The following is a 21,960-nucleotide window of genomic DNA, read 5'->3' as shown; positions in this document are numbered from 1 at the left end:
AACCAGAGGTGGGATCCAGCCGGTTCTCACAGGTTCCCGAGAGTAGGTTACTAATTATTTATGTGTGCCGAGAGGGGGTTACTAATTGGTGATTCTGCCATGTGATTTTTGGCGCTTAGATTCGCCCTCCTCTCGGCGAAAAAAGTAGCTGGCGCCAGAACTGGAAGCAGGTAGCAGGAGAGTTGCACCGGTGATGCTGATGGCAGCCTGCGCCCGTTATTCGTTTCCCGCCCATGGGCCGGTAGCAGCGACTGCGTCCTTGCCACAGCCCGGCCCAGGAATGCCCGCTGCCCCAGAGATGCCTGGCCCGCGCCCCCCCATGGGTACTTACCCAGCCCCATTGAAGCTGCGGCTGTTTGAATCCCACCACCATGGGAACCTGTTACTAAAATTTTTGGCTCCCACCACTGCGTGTAACAGGGCTACTCTAGCCAGATACAAAACACATTTCCCAGATTATACTTCATGGTTAACAAAGGGCAGCACCCTTCTATACATAGCAGCGATTTGCACAGTAACGTATGAACCTGAAGGGAGACTGAAAATACAAATAGCCAGTTCGATTCCCAACACTGCCCAAGAAGAGCCTCGCGAGCTCCCTCTCAAGCTCCCAAGGGGACGTCGCCAGTTAACGAAGATTTCGTCTCTATCCAATCTTCAGACAAAAAAGGCCCAACCAGATTCAGGAATGAACTCTTAATCAGACCTCGTAATTGCAGCATTAGAGTGTAAAGCACTCAGAGCAGTACACAGCTGCAGGTAGTCACCTTTAGAAACCAACAAGGCTCTGACAGGTACAGATCTTCCAAGAAGATCCCAGAAACCATACAGAGCAGCCTCTGGTTCCCAGCCCTGCACCCTCCACTACACTTCCAATCAGTGGTGGGATCCAAAAATTTTAGTAACAGGTTCCCATGGTGGTGGGATTCAAACTGCGGCGTAGCGCCAATGGGGCTGGGCGGGGCACGGCGTGGCGTGGCTGGGCATTCCCAGGGGCGGGGCATTCCTGGGCGGGGCTGTGGCAAGGACGCAGTCGTTGTTACCAGAGATCCTTGGGCGGGGAAAGCGAATGCCTTGAAGCGGGCGGCAGGCTTCCATATGCGCGCCGGTGCACCTCCTGCTGGAACTGCTTCAAGTTCTGCGCACTACTGCTGAGAGGAGGGGCGTAACGAAGGCAAAAATCACGTGGCAAAATCACCAATTAGTAACCCCCTCTCGGCACACACAAATGAGTAACCTACTCTCGGGAACCTGTGAGAACCTGCCGGATCCCACCTCTGCTTCCAATGAGGATGACAGTAGCCCTCTGGCCGGAGACTGGTCCATCTCCTGTGTTGTTGTTGTTGTTTTTAATGTCTCAGCATGAAGGAGTCATTGACTGTTTTAAGACGGACAAGGAGGATTTTCGCTGGCCCGCCACGATGACTCCCCACAACGATGCCACTCGTCTTTCAGTTGTCGTGGTTGGACAGGTGCACATTTTCCCTTCCCGCCAAAGCCAGTATTCTGTAAAGATTTTAATAACTGTACGAGTGACTCCCTCTCGCCCATGAGACTTTATCACTCTCCCCTGCATTTGACATCTTTTGCTACTTGCGATTCCAAATATGTGCAGAAACCCCGAGGAAAATTAGAAGCCAATTATTCAAACAGGTGACGTAATGCAGAACGAGTATGATGACCAAGGGGGTCCCAGGCAACAGATAAACAGAGATGGTTTGCCGTTGCCTTCCTCTGCACATCAACCTGTTTTCCAACCACTGATCGTGGCCAACCCCTGCTTCACTTCCAAGTTCTGATGAGCTTAGCTTAAGCTGGGCTGTTCAGGCTGCTGGAATTGAACCATGGCAGGGTTCTCTCTTGTTTCCGGGGGCTTAATGGCTCCCCCCCCCCCTCACACACACACACAATTGACGGAGATGAGGTCAGATCTGCAGACTTGAGGGCTAGAAACTTATTTCGGGAAGAAACATTAAAATACAAAGTTGAGCTACATGGATTCTAAAATAAGAAACCGGAGTTCCTCTTGTCGCAGTTTTGGTGCTGCGCTTGGCCTGTTGGTGACCGCCCCCCACTTGGGGCAGCTTGAATTTCTTTGATGATGCTGATTGATGAGGATTCAGCTCGGCACGCTCCCTTCTCTTGCTCCTCTTTCCGCAGCAAGAACACATTGTTCAATATTTAATTAGCCTTTTGCACCGTTTTAATCCAATTAACCCAGAGTACTGCCTAATACATACTATCAGGCCTTCTGAATAGGCCACAAGCATCCTCCAATGGGAAGCAAGGCTTGAGGAAGGAATGATTCCTAGGAATAGCCCTGGGCCCTTCAGCAACCTTTCTGATTTCCACCAGGGAACATCCAGCTAGGTGGAGCTCTTATAACAAATCGTTCCGCTGGGTCCATCTTGTCTAGTGTTGTCTGGTGAATGGGCAGTTTCCAGCAGCAGAGGGAGAAATCACTCTTCTTTGCTATCTGAAGTCCTTTAAGACATAAGTCCTTCACAGTATTGCAATTACGTGAATTCACAGTATTGCAATCATTCTCTCCCACTTAAAGAGAGAATCATGGCCCCCTGAACCAACAGCCTCAAACCCACTTGGAAAAGTATATCAGCAGCTGGAATGGCTCCACTCTAGGATGGGGAAGATACCAGCCACAAAAGCAAATCCAGAATACTGCGTGGTAAATCAATTAGCCTCCTGATTATTTTCCAATGAATTATTCTTGTGTTTCCAAGAGAGTCACAAATAGGATAAGTGAAAGCCACTGTCCAAATTCGTCCACTGCCACTAAGTGGATTGTTTTGTTCAAGAACAGAAAAGAACGAGAAACAACGGGCACAAACTTCAAATGAAGAAGAAGAAGAGTTTGGATTTATATCCCCCCTTTCTCTCCTGTAGGAGACTCAAAGGGGCTTACAATCTCCTTGCCCTTCCCCCCTCACAACAAACACCCTGTGAGAGTGGGTTGGGAGCTGAGAGCCTCCGAGAAGCTGTGACCCCAGCCCAAAAGTTCACTTGGCTAGCATGTGTGTGAGAGTGCCCAGGGCTAATCTGAATTCCCCAGATAAGCCTCCACAGCTCAGGTGGCAGAGCGGAGAATCAAACCCGGTTCCTCCAGATTAGATATACGAGCTCTTAACCTCCTACGCCACTGCTGCTCCTGAAACGTAAACGTAAAGACTTCCCAAATATGAACAGTCCAAGCAGAAAACATTGATCCTGACGACACAAGTAACAGGCCACTCATTGGCCTAGACCAGTGGTGGCGAACCTATGGCACTCCAGATGTTCATGAACTACAACCCATCAGCCCCTGCCAGCATGGCCAATTGTAGTCCATGAACATCTGGAGTGCCACAGGTTCGCCACCATGGGCCTAGACGGTGTGTGTCAGGGGGTGAGAATGCACTGTACCACTTCAGGTTGGAATATCTGATTTGTGGGATCCCTGGGAGGCGTGGGGGGAAGAGTTCAGTGAGATCCCTGCGTGGGGAGTTCAGTGTAAGGATCCCTGGGGGGCGTGGGGGGGGGGAAGGTTCAGTGTCAAAAGCCTCCCTGCAAGAAGAGAGGCTGCACAGTAGACAGGAAAGATCCAGTTCAGCTCTCTCATATTTTGCAGAGACCTTTTTGCTGCTTAAAAAAAACCCCTTCACAAATGAGAGCACGGAAAAACGCAATGCCGTGCCTGCGCTCTAAAGCTGTGATAGTTCACATCTCTGGAACTCCAGACTCCTAATAGTGGGGCAGAAAGTACAAAGTGATTGCGTAATTCCTAGGCCAGATGCTTTCACTTCAGTGAGATGGGAGTGAGCTGCCACAGAAGCAGGCTACCTCGATTTCCTTTTTGACAAGGTTTCCCCCGCCCCCTCCAACCCAACTGCTATAAAGAATGGCTCCATCTACACATGATACTGCAAGCGGAGGAGGCAGGAATTCCTGGCAAAATGCAGACAAAAATCCTTGCCAAAAAGACTGGAAAAGGGTACATGGCACCAACATCAAATCTGAGGCGATCAAACGATACATCCAGTCTGAAGGTGAATGAAAAAAATTACCGTGAGTTAAAAATACCAGGTTTTTCGCCCGGAGAGCCCAACTGCATGACACATTTCCTTGTTAACGTAACTTAATCAGGTCTTTAAAACTCTGCACTCGGTATCTGGCACCGAGATCTCAGCCACCCGAGGGCTCCCTGTAAGGACTCCCCGGGACTGACTTGACAACCTCTGCAGTAGCAAAATGGCCCGCTTTTCTTCCATGGGCACCAAAGGCATGCAAGACGTTTTCAAATATATATATTTTTTAAAAACCACACATTATTTCTAATAATTTAATAGTCTCTGGTACAGGAAGTGCTGAGGCTCTTTCAAAGCTCGCTCACACGCGCAGCTTTGCAGCTGATCACCTGGCTGATCCGGCAATGCAGGCTTCCAGCCTTCTGCCAAACTGAAGGGAGGGTCTCCGGTTCCAGGACTCGTGCGTGGAAAGGATCCCAGTGGAAGGCTCACATTTAACAGGGGAAAGGGGATCAGGACGGTTTCCATAGAGTTTGTGCTGGGGTGCTCTGGCAGAGAAGGCCTTCTCGCCTCTCAGGCGTGAGATGGAGCACCGGACACCTTTGCTGCTCCAGCTCCTCAAGTTCTACTTGGCCTTTGCCCCCCCCCCCCCCCGGAGTTATTCCACACCTGCACCTTCCAGCAGCTGCTCCCAGACTGAATGGTGACCTGGGTCCTTGAGAAAGTAACTTGCAGCTCTTCACCGCGAGCCATTGTCTAGAAAACAGGAGAGTCACAAAATGTACAGGGGCCCTGCAGGAGCCTCTTGATCCACTCTGGGTCTGAAAGTAAGGAAAGAAATTGTTGAAAACCTGGGGAGCAACAAATTTTAGAGTGATAGAACTGGGAGGGAAGGAGAATTGGCTGGTAATAAGAGGGTTCTGGGAAAGATTAAGGAAATCTAGAATAAAAGGTGACTGCATAAGAAATCAATGGTTAAGACTCCATGAAATATTAAAAGGGAAAATTATAGGATCAGTGTATAAGTATATGGTAGAGGATAAAGAATTTATGTTAAGAACGTTGAAGCAAAAATGGGAGAAAGAAAATTTTTTAGAAGAAGAAAAAATAGAAAGAATTATGGATAGTATGACGAAGATAAAGATTGAAAAATATGTGGAATTGGAAAGAAAGGAGTTACTTAAATGGTATAGAACCCCAATGACTAAGCCCAAAATGTTGGCACTGTGGAGAAAGAGGAGCATATTATACTCATATGTGGATAGAATGTAAAGTGGTAACAAAGTTTTGGGAGAATATTTTGAAATATGTAGAACAGTTAGTAAAAGTAAAAATTGATGTAAACAATGATTTATTAATCGTGGGGATAATAGATGATATAAGAGTGAACAGAAATTTGGAACCAATATATAAAATAATGATTAGAGCAGCACACGCAATGTTGGCGTTGGGCTGGAAAGATAACAAGAAATGGACAGTCTCAAAATGGTTGGAATATATTTGGGAACAAATTCAGTTAGAGATTTTTGAGAGACTGGCAAAAAATACACTATGGCAAGAAGAAACTAGAAGATATTATGAAGCTATGGACATTGTATGAAAAATGGATGGAAAGAAGCCAAATTTAACAAAGAACTATGGAACAAAGAGGGAATAAGAAGAATTGAACCTTCTGCTGCTTGCTTGGAAAATAATCCAGTGGAAAAGTGAAAGGGGTGAAAAAGGAAAAATGTATAGTTGGAACAAACATATCGAATGTAACAAATATAATAATATTCTATACAATAAAAAAATTATTAAAAAAAACAAATTTTAGAGTAGCTCGCTTGGATAAGATCCCCATATCTTTCAAAATAATGGATGGAAATGTATAGTCGCTGCCAGCAGAAGTGTGGGATACACAGAGTCACTTGATATTAGGTGTGTGTGTTGAAGCGCAGGTCTATACTTGAAAAGGAGAGAACTGATTACTACGGAGGTCCCCAACCTTTTTGAGCCTGCAGGCTGCTTTGGAATTTTGACACTGGATAGTAGGCACCACTACAAAATGGCGGCCACAAAAGGCGGAGCCTACCACAACATCTCAAGGAATGTAATCATGCATAACAGCATAATCATGCATAACAGCAACTCTTCCACATTTCAAGCAGAAGCTCTGCTTAACAGGGTTATCTTTTTAGAGGAACATATTGTTTAAAATATTTGCTTGCACATAGAAGAGTTGGATTTACATCCCGCCCCCTCTTTCTCTCCTATAAGGAGACACAAAGGGGTTTACAAACTCCTTTCCCTTCCCCCCTCACAACAAACACCCTGTGAGGTAGGTAGGGCTGAGAGAGCTCTGAAGAACTGTGACTAGCCCAAGGTCACCCAACTGGCGTGTGTGGGAGTGCACAGGCTAATCTGAATTCCCCAGATAAGCCTCCATAGCTCAGGCGGCAGAGCGGGGAATCAAACCTGGTTCCTCCAGATTAGAGTACTCCTAATCTTAGCCACTATGTTACTGCTTCTCCAAGGGTCCACGGCCACGCTGGCCTTGGCTAGGCTACAGAAGGGGCAAGCAACAGGGTTGACTCAGTTTGATGGGTCTGTGCTCGTGCAACTATAAGTACTGGTTTTTAAACTTAGTTTTATGTTTGTTTCTGAATTCTTCAGCTGCCACGGGCAATGCAGGAAGGCAGGATGAGAAACGTTTGCAATAAATCAGTACAAAATTAGTTTCCGCTTCCAAGATGTTTGCTGCCCACTCAAGATCGGTTGCCCTTGGCCTCGTTTTCAGGTACCACGCCCTGTACAAGCTGGCACCTTCCAAGAAAGCCCACAAGCGCCTCCTGACATCCAGCTGGCGTGTGTAGGAGTGTACAGGCTAATCTGAATTCCCCAGATAAGCCTCCATAGCTCAAGCGGCAGAGCGGGGAATCAAACCCGGTTCCTCCAGATCAGAGTATACCTACTCTTAAACATTATGCCTCTGCTGCTCCTGCACAACATATCTTCAATCATACAGTGAAGAGCCTTGTGCTGTGGTGGCAGCTGCTGCCAAAGCAACGTTTTCAAAAAATTGCACAGCCGATCCCTTCTCCGGTGACCGGTGAGATGCCCAGGTGGGCAAAAGTCTCACTTGTCCTTGCCCACGTTCTAAAGACACTTGGCAGGCACGAGGAAAGATGCTGGCAGCTGCCATGCCTGCTACGGGCACAGTGCTGGGAAACCCTGGACTGCTACTTGAAACCAGTGAATTCTGGAACAGTATCTGCAGAATTTACAGCATAACACACACGCATCCTGTCACACACAACACACACCAAATTAGAGCAAAAACCTCACCCTCTGCAGTTGGATGCCGGGCGATGCTGTCGCGAAGTAGACATCTTCTATAAACCAGACTCTGGCAGGATTGGTAGGTTAGAAAGCACCTATAAGGGGGGCAGAGCAGGAACAGAGTCACTCCTATTGGCATGTGTTTAATACGCCCTGCCTCTCAATAACATATTTTCAAAGTGTGGCTTGCAGAGCCCCCCCCCAAAATTAAAAGGCAGAAAATATTTTAAATGGACGCTCAGAAGCAAACGTGCATCACAGCTAATTGACAGCAATTGGGCTGTGCAAAACTAGAATTTCAGTATTCCCTGACTCCAGAACAGGAAAACCAGATGTAAAAATTTAGTTGTGGATGCAGAAATTAGCCTTCCCTCCGGCTCCCCCCTTTCTCATCTAGAACCTCATTTTTAAGTTTTAAAAACAGGAGTAGAATAGAATAGAATCTTTATTGGCCAAGTGTGATTGGACACACAAGGAATTTGTCTCCGGTGCATATGCTCTCAATTATTTTATAAAATACATTTGTCAAAGAATCATAAGGTACAGCACTTAATGATTGTCATATAGGTCTAGTAAGCAATCAGGAAACAATCAATAGTAATAAAAACATAAAATGTAAAATCATAAAATAAAATGAAATGTCAGCTGGGCTATAGCATTGGTGAAAGAACTGGCACTCAGATGTTATGGACTACAATTCCCATATTTCACCAGCATGGCCAATTGGCCCATGCAGGCAGGAAAACTGATATCCACTATCCTAGATAAAATTATCATCACTGGAGCTATAGTCATACAGTCATAATTAAGGAGGAGATGGGTAGTATGGAATGATAGAAAAAAGTAGTGCAGTAATTATATAATAAATATATAATAAATAGTTTGACATTATCGAGGGAATTATTTGTTTAACAGAGTGATGGCATTCGGGAAAAAACTGTTCTTATGTCTAGTTGTCTTGGTGTGCAGTGCTCTGTAGCGACGTTTAGAGGGTAAGAGTTGAAAGCAGTATTTAGAGTATTAGGGCGAATAGAAGTCTTTATTGGCCAAAGTGTGATTGGACACACAATTGTCTCGATTGCATATGCTCAGTGTACATAAAAGAAAAATACATTTGTCAAGAATCATAAGGTACAGCACTTAATGATTGTCATATAGGTCTAGTAAGCAATCAGGAAACAATCAATAGTAATAAAAACATAAAATGTAAAATCATAAAATAAAATGAAATGTCAGCACAGGCTATAGCGGTGGTGGCGAACAGCACTCCAGATGTTATGGACTACAATTCCCATCAGCCTGCCAGCATGGCCAATTATTACGTAGGCAGAACTGATGAGAATATAATCCACCTGGAAAATACTGAATATAGTCATACGATCATAATTAGAGGAGGAGATGGGTAATAGGAATGATGAAAAAAAGTAGTGCAGTAATTATATAATAAATATATAATAAATAGTTTGACATTATCGAGGGAATTATTTGTTTAACAGAGTGATGGCATTCGGGAAAAAACTGTTCTTATGTCTAGTTGTCTTGGTGTGCAGTGCTCTGTAGCGACGTTTAGAGGGTAAGAGTTGAAACGAGTATTTAGAGTATTTAAAGTTGTGGCCAATGCCTGATTTAAGACTCCAGATGACCCGCAAATAGTATTGCCACTGGTTGTGGTGGGTTTTCCGGGCTGTGTGGCCGTGGTCTGGTAGATCTTGTTCCTAATGTTTTGTCTGCATCTGTGCCTGGCATCTTCAGAGGTATATCACAGAGAGAAGTCTGTTTCACACTGTGTCTAGTGAGAAGGGAAAGTTTAGTGGGATATATTGTCCAAGTCCCAGAGTGGAGAATTAATCAGTAAGTGTTTGGGTGGAACTTGCTATGCAAAGGTGTGGTTGAGTGCATTGTATTGTGGGTGGGGTTATCAGTCCATTTTTCAAGTACTGATAGCCAAGATTTGTTAATTTTCAGAGTCTTGTTGAAGTTGTCTTGGTGTTTGTGAATTTCAATGGCCTCCCTGTGCAGTCTGACATAGTAACCTTCCGAATTGTCCAGAATTTCAGTGATCTCAAATAAAATGTTATGCCGTGTTTTGTTTAACACGTTCTGCAACTGCAGATTTTTCAGGATGGCGAAGCCGACAGTGTCTTTCGTACTCCTTAATATGAGTCTGAATGCTGCGTTTTGTGGTTCCTTATGTAGACCTTTCCACAGCTGCAGGGTATGCGATAGACTTCTGCAGAAGTGAGGGGGGTCTCTCTTATCCTTTGCTGAGCATAGCATCTGCTGTATTTTCCTGGTAGGTTTGAAGATGGTTTGTAGGTTAGGCTTTTTCATCAGTTTCCCTATTTGATCTGTGATTCCCTTGATGTATGGTAGAAATATTTTTCCTGTGGCGGGCTGTTTCTCCTCAGTCCTCCGGATTTCTCTCGGTCTGAAAGCTCTTCTGAGTATTGCCACTGGTTCACAGAGAGGCTTCAGTTACCTATTAATGCTGTCTTGGGATGGAACTTCAACACATTTTGGCAAATCCCCCTCCCCCCCCAAATACTGGCTGTTGTGATTTTTCTGGACTGCGTGGCTGTGGTCTGGTAGTTTTACCTCCTATCATTTTGTTTGCGCCTATGGATGGGATCTTCAGAGACACTTAAACAGCAAGGCAGGTTTTTCTCTGAAAGAAATGCATCTTACGGTGATAATTTACGGCTCTGGCCCCTACCTGGTGGAACAGGCTTCCAGGTGAGATCAGGGCCCTGCGGGACTTACAAAGTCTCTGAAGATCCCATCCATAGGCACAAACAAAATGATAGGAGGTAAAAACTACCAGACCACAGACACACAGGGCCCTGCGGGACTTACAAAGTTTCCGCAGGGCCTGTAAAACGGACCTGTTCCGCCAGGCGTTTGGCCAGCCGGGATGATGTCAACTCCGCCATAAGAATATCTGGCCTCCCGTGGGTACATAAAGGGGGAAGGAGGGGTTGCTTAGTATTTTATAGTATAGTACAGCCATCTATAGTTAGTATTTTATATATCTTATTGTAAATTATGTATTTGATGTTTTAAATTGTTTTTAGTGTTGATGGACACCGCCCTGAGCCTTTGGGGAGGGCGGTATATAAATATAAATAATAAATAAATAATAAAATAAATAATCTTCTGAAGATGCCAGCCGTAGATGCAGGTGAAATGTTAGCAGCTAAAACTACCAGACTTGGCCCACAACAGCCAGTTGATTCTGGCTGTGAAACCCTCCCACAATACTATATAAAAAAATCAGATTATTATTTTAATATGCAAAGTACAGTCAACGTAATACAGATTATTTCTTTGAAATACAACTAAAACTACTAAAGAAACTGATCCAATTTATGGTTTCATCAAGCAGAAGCGACAGACCCTCCATTTTGCTTAAGCGCAGCAGGCAATGGATTCATAGAGCTGAACACCTCCCCAGTGCCTGGAGTTGGACAGGTGTGTTCCCCCTAAAGTAATTCTATCTATTTCGTTTATACCTTGCCTTTCAGGTCAGCAGGTCCCAAAAAGAAACACTAGGTCAAATTTCACTACACTATATATAGAGAAGAAGAAGAAGAAGAAAGAAGAAGAAGAAGAAAGAAGAGAAAGAAGAGAGGAAGAAGAGGGAAGAGGAGAAGAGGAAGAGAGGAAGAAAGAGGAAGAAGAGGGAAGAGGAAGAGGAAGAAGAAAGGGGAAGAGAAAGAGGAAGAGGAAGAAGAAGAAGAAGAAGAAGAAGAAGAAGAAGAAGAAGAAGAAGCAGAAGAGGAAGAAGAAGAAAGAAGAAAGAAGAAAGAAGAAGAAGAAGAAGAAGAAGAAGAAGAAAGAAGAGGAAGGAGGAAGGAGGGAAGAGGGAAAGGAAGAAGAAGAAGAAGAAGAAGAAGAGGAAGAGGAAGAAGAAGAAGAAGAAGAAGGAAGAGGAAGAAGAAGGAGAGAAGAAGAGAAGAAGAGGGGAGGAGAGAAGAAGAGAAGAAGAGGAAGAGGAGAGAGGAAGAGGAAGAGAGGAGAAGAAGAAAGAAGAAGGAAGAAAGAAGAAGAGGGAAGAAGAGGAGAAGAAGAGGGAAGAAGAGGGAAGAAGAGAAGAGGGAGAAGAAGAGGAAAGAAGAGGAAGAGGAAGAAGGAGGGAAGAGGAAAGAGGAAGAGGAAGAAGAGGAGGAGGAGGAGGAAGAGAGGAAGAAGAGGAGAGAAGAGGAGGGAGGGAGGAGGAGGAGGCTGATTTAGGATTTATATCCTCCCTTTCTCTCCTGCAGGAGACTCAAAGGGGCTTACAATCTCCTTGCCCTTCCCCCCTCCCAACAAACACCCTGTGAGGTGGGTGGGTCTGAGAGAGCTCCGAGAAGCTGTGACTAGCCCAAGGTCACCCAGCTGGCGTGTGTGGGAGTGCGCAGGCTAATCTGAATTCCCCAGAGAAGCCTCCACAGCTCAGGTGGCAGAGCGGGGAATCAAACCCGGTTCCTCCAGATTAGATACACGAGCTCTTAACCTCCTACGCCACTGCTGCTCCAATTAATGTATTTTAAATGCAACCCCCAGTAAAATCCTACTAGGACAGAATTCTAACCACAACAACCAGTGTGTGAAATTTGATTAGGCCATCTTCATATCACCCTGGCTGATAACTGCTGATATTTAATGCAGACTTGTCTCTCCTCCCCCTGGGACATCCAAAGAGAGGAAACGTTTGGATGCCTTCTGTGTATGTCGGAGAGAGAAAGGGCACAGGTCACTGCCAGTCAGGCGCTCCGGCACACAGCCGCTCAAAACCAAACTGCTTGTAGAGATTTTTAATACGTTTGCCTATAAAACAAGCCATCCGCTCCAGCATTTCCAAGCTTGGGAGGCACCTGATTTTCCTACGCAGGAATCACGCACAACACGATTTTTTTCCTTTACTCCCCTCGCTGTTCAAAAATACATTTCGCTGCCGCTGCTGCTGAAGACGCCCTCCCCTCTTCTAAGTCAGAGAAAGGCACCTGAGCCAAACGTGGCTTACCTGAGCCAAATGTGTCCGTTGGAGCAAACTGCCTGCTTGCGATCTGTGAATGGCAGGATCTCTTTGCACAAGCTGCAGTGCTCCGGGAAAGTCTGTTTGTTCATTTTCTTTAAAATATGCCCAATCAGCACCTGGGAACACACGGCAGAAGTCAGCATCGCGTTTATAGGAAGAGACAGCTGCCTGCTGAAAGGCAGAGAAATCTCACAGGAGACCCCGGGGGGGGGGGGGGGGGGGTGAAGAACACAAGATGCAAAAGCCCAAACCTGCTTAAAACCGAATACAACGGAATGAAAAAGCAAAGCAGGCATCTAGGGCTTGCAAAAGCCAGCACGAGTGACTCCTCCGTGTGCCACTCAACGTAGACTGTGGAACTTAATTGCCCTAACTCACAAAGAACTGATGGCTGAAGGAAACCTGAAAGAGAAAAGCTTTGTCTCAAAGCACTTGTTACCACTCAGAAAACATGATAAAAATATTTTTGAACACTCTTTCGTGTGTCAAGTGTGTTTCAAGTCTCAGCTACTTTAGACATCTGTAGGGGGGGAAAAATACAGGATTTTGGCAACTGCGCAACATATTCGATGCGGAGCCTGTGTTTATCTAGTCCAGTGATGGCGAACCTTTTTGAGACCGAGGGCCCAAATTGCAACCCAAACCCCACTTATTTATCACAGAGTGCCAACCCGACAATTTAACCTGAATGCTGAGGTTTTAGTTTAGAAAAAAAACAGTTGGCTCCCTCTTCCTCTGCCCCTCCCGCTCGAGCAGGGGCCAGCCTACTCTAGCCTCCAGCAAGTCCCGCGCGCACCGCTCTGTGCTTCTCTAGCATCTCTGCCTCCTCTGTGCCCCTCCCCTCGGGCAGCAGCCACCCGGAGCACAGGCACCAGGCCCGAGTCCTCCCTGCTCACCGCGGTACGCGCACGTTGTGCTCAGTGGCCCAGGTCAGTCTAGATGTGTGTGTGGGGTGTGTGTGTGTGATTTTCCACCCCCCCCCCCACATGATGAACTCTGTGTGCGCGTGCCCACAGAAAGGACTCCGAATGCCACCTCTGGCACCCGTGCCATAGGTTCGCCATCACTGATCTAGCCCTATCAGTGGACATGGTGCTTTGAGGAGCAGCATCAGCATACACACCCAAAGGTATCTGCCCCAAGGAAAGTACAGTCTACATATCAACAGGAAGAAGAGCCTTTCCAGGAAATATTCAGAGGCAGAAGACAATGACTGGACAGTGATAGAACTGAATGACAATTCTCTCAGGCCAGAACAAACCAGCAAAAATTCAACATCTGACTGGCAGGGGGAAGCAGGTGGAAAACTGGAGTTACTTCCTCATTGCCACACAATCTCTTCCAATCTAGGAAGGGCTAGAACAGTGATGGCGAACCTTTTCGAGACCGAGTGCCCAAATTGCAACCCAAAACCCACTTATTTATTGCAAAGTGCCAACATGGCAATTTAACCTGAATACAGAGGTTTTAGTTTAGAAAAAACATTTCGAGGTGTGCGTTACTCGGGAGTAAGCTTGGTGGTAGTCAGTGGCTTTGCTTTGAAGCAACCGTGCAACTCTTCCAACGGGTGAATCACGACCCTAGAAGGGTTTACTCAGAAGCAAGTCCCATTGCCAGGAACCGAGCTTACTCCCAGGTAAAGGATCGCACTTTAGTTCTTCGCATGAAAATAAGTGAGGTTTAACAGTGTTTAACAGGATTACCTACACTGATTCCCCAAAACTAGGTGTTAGGTTTAATGCTAATAATCGAGCCCAGCAGCCCAGGCCAGCCTAGATGTGGGGGGGGGGGGGGCGACTCTGTTTGAGAGTGCCCACAGAGAGGGCTCTGAGTGCCACCTCTGGCACCCGTGCCATAGGTTCGCCATCACTGGGCTAGAAGGTCTGAAGCTTAATCCCCGACATGAGCGGTTAAAGGATCTCACAGAACAGGGGCTGGGAAAGACCTCCTCCAGCCTTAAATCCAAGCGCGCCGCTGCCGGTCCAAACCGACAGCGGTGAACGTCAGCTTAGGAAAAAGGCAGTTTCCTGCATTAAAACAACTCGTGCTCTCTGGGGGCACCAGATTACCATCAACCCTTGCTCCTCTGAGTGCTGGAATGACAGGGGACCATATGCAAGATGCACACATTTACTTAGTGAATAAAGTCACAAGGGCTGGTTGGAGCAGGGGGGCATCAAGAGGTTCCTCCAGTTGTTTAGGCAATGCTCTTACAGCTATTCCAGACTGAGCTCCCATTTTTACCCCAGTTTACAATATACCTTACTTTTAATTATTAATCTATATATTATAGCAAACATGATATACTTATATACCTCACTAGCTCAGCCTCCTCTCTCTTCTTCCTTCTCCATCTCTTTGTCCCTCTTTTGCCTTTCCTCTCCCACAGACCGTCGTGCCGTGGCTGTGGGCCACCACATGCTCTTCAGTATCCTTGCAAAGGACACTTTTAACATTCCTTGGGACAGAAACGTCTATTGTTGCTTACACTATCAATTCTATTTTATTGGTTGTGGTAGGTTTTCCAGGCTGTGTGGCCGTGGTCTGGTAGAACTTGTTCCTAATGTTTTAGTGGACTATATATACCCCACTAAAACATTCCCTTCTCACTGGACACAGTGTGTAACAGACTTCCCTCTGTGATACACTTCTGCACAGATGCAGGCGAAATGTTACGAACAAGATCTACCAGACCACGGCCACACAGCCTGGAAAAGCCACCACAACCAGTTGAATCTGGCCGCGAAAGCCTTCGACAATCTATTTTATTGACTGCAAAATTATTTTTAAAAATGAGCCATAGCGCACACATTAAAATTATGCAACTATATATCCTTTTTTTAAAAAAAGTAAAAGTAGTTCCCTGTACAAGTACCAGGTCATTACTGATCTACGGGATGACCTCACAACATGACGTTTACCAGGCAATGTTTACAGATTAGTTTGCCGCTACCTTTCCCGGTCATTTACCTTTTACCCCCAGCAAGCTGGTTCTCCCTTTAGCAACCCCAGAAAGATGGAAGGCTAAGTCAATCTTAAGACAGCTATCTGAAATCAACTTCCATTCAAATCAGAGCTTTCCATTGTGAGCAGAGCTTACTGCAGCCTACCACTTGGCACCAAAGAGTTCCTAGACCAGTGATGGCGAACCTTTTCGAGACCGAGTGCCCAAATCGCAAAGTGCCAACACGGCAATTTAACCTGAATACTGAGGTTTCAGTTTAGAAAAAACGGTTGGCTCTGAGGCGTGTGTTACTCGGGAGTAAGCTTGGTGGTAGTCGGTGGCTTTGCTTTGAAGCAACCGTGCTTCCAGTGGGTGAATCACGACCCTAGGAGGGTTTGCTCAGAAGCAAGCCCCATTGCCAGCAACTGAGCTTACTCCCAGGTAAAGGATCACACTTTAGTTCTTTGCATGAACATCAGCGGGGTTTAACAGTGCTTAACAGGGTTACCTACACTGCTTCCCCAAAACTAGGTCTTAGGCTTGATGCTAATTATTGAGCCCAACCTCGGTGTGTGTGTGTGTGGGGGGGGGACTCTATTTGTGCGTGCCCACAGAGAGGGCTCCGAGTGCCACCACTGTCCTATATACATCCTTTTTAGCGTTCCATATTCTGAGGTCTTGCAACATCTAGTACAGGGGTCTTCAAACTATGGCCCTCCAGATGTTCATGGACTACAATTCCCATCAGCCCCTGCCAGCATGGCCAAGTGGTAGGGCTCATGGGAATTGTAGTCTATGAACATCTGGAGGGCCATAGTTTGAAGACCTCTGATCTAGTATCTTAGCTCACCCATGGGCTGACTATGGATGCTTGTAGGTCTCCCGTGGTATTCCAAACTAGGAAGCAGCGGCAAAGGCAGTTCTGTGCTCTTAGAACAGTTCCTTCTCTGGCCTAGACCTTGGACAATAAACATTCTCCATCCTGGTACAAGGCACCTTCCTTCTTGACCAACTTCTGCTCCCCACATTTTCAGAAACAACACGCTCTAGCTCTACTCCCTAAAGGTCTTGATGTTTGGAGGCACTTACCCGTGCTGTTCTGTCATCATAGCTTTCATCGGACATTAAGAAGTCACAGATCCCCCTCGTGGGAATGCTGGTGTTCTCCGTAATCCATGTGTGTAGGTAGACTTCCCCCAGAACCCGCTTCATGTGTTCCCTTGTCAAATGCATTTCCACAGCTTCGATCTGAGCCTGGATTTCAAGAAGCTTTTCTTCCATTGGCTCTCGCCCTCCGACGTCGCTCGAGTGGGCAAGCGAGTCGTCGGCTGTGTCGTCCCCGTCCTCTCCTTTGCTCAAGTCGCTTGGCTTTTGCTTGCCGCTCTTTGAGGTTCCCTCGTCTTGCGGGTGCTCTTCAACACCGCTAGTCCCGGGGGAATGCACAATTAAAACCTTGGTGTCCTCATGCGTCGGTTTCCACAAGGCCTCAGAGGGCGTCTTCTGCAGGGACTGATACAAAATCCTCAAGAGGAACAACTTGAAGCGCCAAAAATAAGTAGACCCAAAGCTTTCGATCTTTTTGTCCAGGGCTTCTTGTAGGAACCGCGGGACGTGCTTATCCTTCAAGATCTTCCAGCGGACCAGATCCGTCAGGTCAACCTGCCTGAAAAGGTTTTGGACCGAAGATTCCAACAGCTGAGCTGCCACCTCCTCAAACGTCTTAAGAGTTACAAACTGGACCTGGTAGGTCTTGGTGATCGGGTGGAGGCCGTTGGTCATGCCTTCAGTGGTAATGACTGCCAGGTAAGCCCCACACGGGCTCACTGCAATCCCGTGAGTCCGCACAGAGCCCAACACTTCCGACAACTTTATCACCTGGTGTTCGAACTTTAATGCCACGTCTGTGAAGATAGGAATCAGCTGCCTCACCTTCCCATCAACAGAGCACGTATAAACAGTGCCGTTTTGTTTGTCTACAGCCATGGACACGATCGGCAAAGAGTGGAGCCCCGTCACGTGAGAGTTATGGACATTCAGGCCTGCTTTAGATATCAAGAGAAGACACCAGAAAATGTAACACCCCCTTGCAGCCACCACTAAACTACAGCTACATTTCTGATAAGGGTGATACAGAGGAATGCTCTTGATACTGTGGACCGGCAACTGGTCCATCTCTTGCCACAGAACCACCGGCTGCCTCAGCGTGAAGTAGCCTTTGACCGCTTTCAGGTTGACAGGGAGGATTTTCACCGGCCCAAAGGCACTCCCCACAATGATCCCACTCATCTTTCGGTTGTTGTGCTCATATTCCCACCACGACAAGACGCTGGGGGAATTGATCCCCGACTCGATGGTGTTGCAAGAAGTGATGGACTCCTTGCCCGTGAAAGGGAGCTGGAACTGCCAGATGGCGATGTTGCCGTTCTCGAAGATGACCGCCAGCAGCACGCTGCCCACATCACGGCATTCGTTGTTGTGCTTCACCTGCTGGGTGGTGCAGATGCCGGACCACTCCATGCGCACGGGGGTCTGCATGCTGTGCCTCCTCTGGAATTCAGAGAAGTCTCCTAAGTCTCCCCGGTGGGCTTCGCCCTTACAAAGCTTGTAACTGTTCTCGTACAGGCGCTCCCCGTAAAGCTCAGTCAAGTCAACCAGCTGCACCCACTGCAGTCTGTTCAGGTTCGCGTGAATGGTCAGTCTGTTGTCCATAGTTAAAGCCGCCAGCAGGCACCTGCCGTTGGCGTCACAGCCCAGCGGAGACCAGGTGGAGTATTTGAAGCCCCGCAGAGAAGGCAGCAACTTCCCTTCGGGGTTGAACACCCTGTCTAACATGAAGGTCTGGCTTACTGCCGGATCTTTAGAATTTGCAAACTTTTCCTTACATTCAGCTACTTCTTTTTTGGAACCAACCTGAAAAAGAAATGGCAAATTAAGTAGACGCACACAAACACGTACAAATGTTGTTATTGTTATTATCATTGTTATGATTATGCCTTAACCTTAATGATGAGTTCATACACTTTGGATTTCTGGAGCTCATTTCCGCAGATTCCAGGGCACATACTTGGTGAAAGTTCAGGCGGCAAATCTCTTCTTTTGCAACCGGGCTTTCTGTGGCTTTGCTCCAGCAGCTCTTCTAAAGCAGGTCTTCATCAATTTTCTTTGGCTTTAAGAACCAGACACGTTTCCGCCTTCAGAGTCCCATATTTTAAATTATTACGTTTTCCGATTATTACTTCCACAAAACCTAATTTTGACCTCATCACAGTTTCTTGTAATTTTATTAAAGCCATTACAAAAGTGTTGTATGTAAATAAAGACAGACAGCCATGGTTGCTGTTACTACAACAACAACAAAACCCTAATGCTAGGAGGTTGGCTATGGTGGCAGGGGCTGATGGGAATTGTAGTCCATGAACATCCGGAGAGCCGCAGGTTGCAGACCCCTGGGCTAGCCTTACTCCTTCCCTATTTCTGATAATTCCATTATAAGCCCCAATTTAACTGTATATTGGAGCCAGTGTAGAAAGCAACTGCTTAAAAATGTACTTATCCAGCACAACTCACAGAATGGTATGAATGTAACAGATAACAAGCAACGACAACAACATAGTCTGTTGCGAAGTGATATATAAGCCGTCTGCTTTTCACTGAGGCCCCTTCCGCACATGCAAAATAATGCGTTTTCAAACCACTTTCACAACTGTTTGCAAGTGGATTTTGCCATTCCGCACAGCTTCAAAGAGCACTGAAAGCAGTTTGAAAGTGCATTATTCTGCATGTGCGGAATGAGCCTTAGAGACGCTGCGACAAAACCATTTCCAAAAGTGCTAGGTGTCACAATGAAAAGCACCTGGGATCTGTCGAGCCCTGTTCTAAATGAGCTCCGCAGACCTCAACACAATGGTTTTCCAACTCCAGAGGAGAGGTCTCAGTCACGGCCAAGGGCCCCTCCAACCCACCGCCAGCAGAGGGTCGTGTGGGGAATCGCCTCTTGCACCACACACATCTCCAATGCCCTCTGTTTCTTTCCTCTATCCATGCTAGACTATGAGCCTCTCCATCACCCTCGCTTTCAAAGGGCCTTGCTGTTATCATCTGTCATTCACGTCTAAAGTCTCCTCCTTTGGGGATTGCAGAACCTTCACTAGATGGGTCTCCTCAGTCCTACAAGGCTCCTTCTGCTGCCATGAACTCTAGTGCAACTTCATTAACCAAAAGTTTTCAGTAAGTACACCACCTATTTACTGATGGTAGATATGCCATCACATTTATACTCCTTGCAGCAATGATGCTTCACCTACAGCTATTAAGCACACAAGAACAGGGGAAGGGGAGTCACTGAAAACCTCACAGAGCACCACACAAAGGCTGACTGCATACGGATGTCAAATGGCTCCCTCTTATATCAGCTGTAGCTGGCTATGTCAAAGCAGAACCAGCTGGCATGGAACAATCTTCAATGCGCTTCCTCATGCATCCCCTTCGTCCGCCTGTGCTTGGCAGTCCTCGTCTCGTGCTTTGATCTGTCTCCCTCGCTCATCCTGGTCTCTCTAGGACTGCTACCTTTTCCCTGCCCCTGTGCCTTTAAACAGCAGCCTGACCAACAGTTTCTTTTTCCGGCTGTGAAGAAGAAGAAGAAGAAGAAGAGTTTGGATTTATATCCCCCCCTTTCTCTCCTGCAGGAGACTCAAAGGGGCTGACAATCTCCTTGCCCTTCCCCCTCACAATGACCACCCTGTGAGGTGGGTGGGGCTGAGAGAGCTCCGAGAAGCTGTGACTAGCCCAAGGTCACCCAGCTGGCGTGTGTGGGAGTGTACAGGCTAATCTGAATTCCCCAAATAAGCCTCCGCAGCTCAGGCGGCAGAGCTGGGAATCAAACCCAGTTCCTCCAGATTAGATACGCGAGCTCTTAACCTCCTACGCCGCTGCTGCTCCTAGAGAAGAGAAAGACAATCAGATGCTCCGTACATGCTCAGTCAGTGTATGCCAGGCTCCTGCTAAAGGCACAGTATGAGAGCTGGCAAACCTATCCCCAGGATAATAAATTCCTAATGGTATTCTTCTTTCCTGGCTAGATTCTTATGCCACTAACATCTGCATAACGAAAGGGTAAGAAGCAATATTTCCCCAGCTTGCAGAACTGAGCAGCAGGGGGTGGGGGAGCTAGTATCGCATGGTGGATGAACTGAGCTGGGATGTCCCGAGTTCAAATCTAAGCCACAAATTTACCTGACGGCCTCTGTCAAGTCACTATTCTCTCAGCCTCACTCAGTCCTCCTCAACCGCAACACGAAGACAACGGCTTGGACCCTCAGGTATTTCTGTGGATGGAAGAAATTCCTATTTGAGGATCGTAACTCCCCCTTGCACAACCACGTATTGCTCCTGGAGTTAAGAGGGCCCTCCAAAAATGCAGGGATGGAAAGATCTGCAAGAGGACGAAGAGGGGGGTTGGGGTGCTGTGTGGTTTCCGGGCTGTATGGCCGTGTTCTAGCAGCATTCTCTCCTGACGTTTTGCCTGCATCTGTGGCTGGCATCTTCAGAGGATCTGAAGAGGGGGGTTGTCGAAAAACCATTCTCTTCCCTCCACAGAAATCATCCGTGGGATCTAAATCGTCCGTCCACCATAAGACTTAACACGCACGACATTTTGAATCTGGCGGGAGCTGATGGGAAATCTGAGTCCATGATCCTCTGCAGGGCCACAGTTGGCCAGCTCTTCCCTACCCTATCCCGCTCAACTGGTGAAGCTCATACACAGAAAGGCAGCTCACCAGAAGGGGCCGCCATGCCCCTACCTAGGACCACCAGCATTCAGACGCCGCCGCCTTATCCGAGGACCCGCCCCCCTCCCCATCCCGGGCTCCTCGCCCCTCGTGGGTCCCTCGCACCCCCAGGACACCCTGCCCCACCTTGAGATGGCAGGCGGCGGCGGCGGCGGGCACGGCCGTGCGGTGGATGACCAGGTCGGCGTTGGCGCTGTTGACGTCGCTGAGCTGCTCGAGGACGGCGATGCTGCGGGCCGTGCTCACCGACACGCGGTGGTCCTCCGACCAGGCCAGCGGCTCCAGGCCGCTCACGCCGTGTTGCAGCCGCACCGCCGGGTCGCGCCGCTGCGCTGTCAAGCGGAAGCCGGCGCTGCTGCCTCCCCCCACGCCGCCGCCGCCGCCACTGCTGCTGGGCCCCGCCTCGGCTGGGGACTCCGGCTCCTCGCCTTCCTCGTCGTCACCCTCCGGGGCCGCCGAGGGGAGCGGCGGACTGGCCACTGGGCCCACCGCCGGGCTCCCTTCAGCAGCAGCGGCCGCCATCTTGCCGCCGCCGCCGCCACTCTCGCGCGCATGGCGCATGCGCTGCGACCGCGCCGCTGTGTGAAAGGACCTCCACTGGGCTGAGGAGAGGTGGCTAACTCAATGCCTGAGCACCCGTGCAAAGTGCTCCAGTTCGGGAGCGCTGTTCTGTTCTCCCAGCTTCGCGCGACAAGGCTCGTAGTGGAGTAGAGGATCCACTCTTGGCTGTCCTGGTTTTGTAGATATGCCAGGATCCTTTTGTAAAAAAACGCTTTTGCTGGAGGTGGTCTGGTGTTTGGATCTGGCTGGAGCAGCAAGCGCTGAGATTTCTTTCTTTCTGTTTAATTGACTTTTGATCTCAGATCG

The 21,960-nt window shown here is 47.7% G+C and overlaps 1 protein-coding gene across 2 annotated transcripts; it reads right to left on the bottom strand.

The window, feature by feature from the left end:
* Nucleotides 1–4,322: 4,322 nt before the first annotated feature.
* On the bottom strand, nt 4,323–21,632 carry GTF3C4 (general transcription factor IIIC subunit 4). Of its 2 annotated transcripts, none has more exons than XM_048513067.1 (5): nt 21,220–21,632; nt 16,394–18,214; nt 12,346–12,476; nt 7,350–7,438; nt 4,323–4,843 (listed from the first exon to the last, which is right to left on the bottom strand). In XM_048513067.1, exons 1-5 carry the CDS (start codon nt 21,613–21,615, stop codon nt 4,779–4,781), a joined length of 2,502 nt encoding a protein of 833 aa, XP_048369024.1. In that variant the 5' UTR covers nt 21,616–21,632; the 3' UTR covers nt 4,323–4,778. The 2 variants fall into 2 exon arrangements, with proteins under 2 accessions (XP_048369024.1, XP_048369025.1); XM_048513068.1 differs by lacking the exon at nt 21,220–21,632 and adding an exon at nt 20,537–20,624.
* Nucleotides 21,633–21,960: the final 328 nt, after the last annotated feature.

Source organism: Sphaerodactylus townsendi, linkage group LG12 (assembly GCF_021028975.2).
Source record: "Sphaerodactylus townsendi isolate TG3544 linkage group LG12, MPM_Stown_v2.3, whole genome shotgun sequence".
Taxonomy (NCBI): Eukaryota; Metazoa; Chordata; class Lepidosauria; order Squamata; family Sphaerodactylidae; genus Sphaerodactylus; species Sphaerodactylus townsendi.
This window is presented reverse-complemented; position numbering and strand designations above follow the sequence as displayed.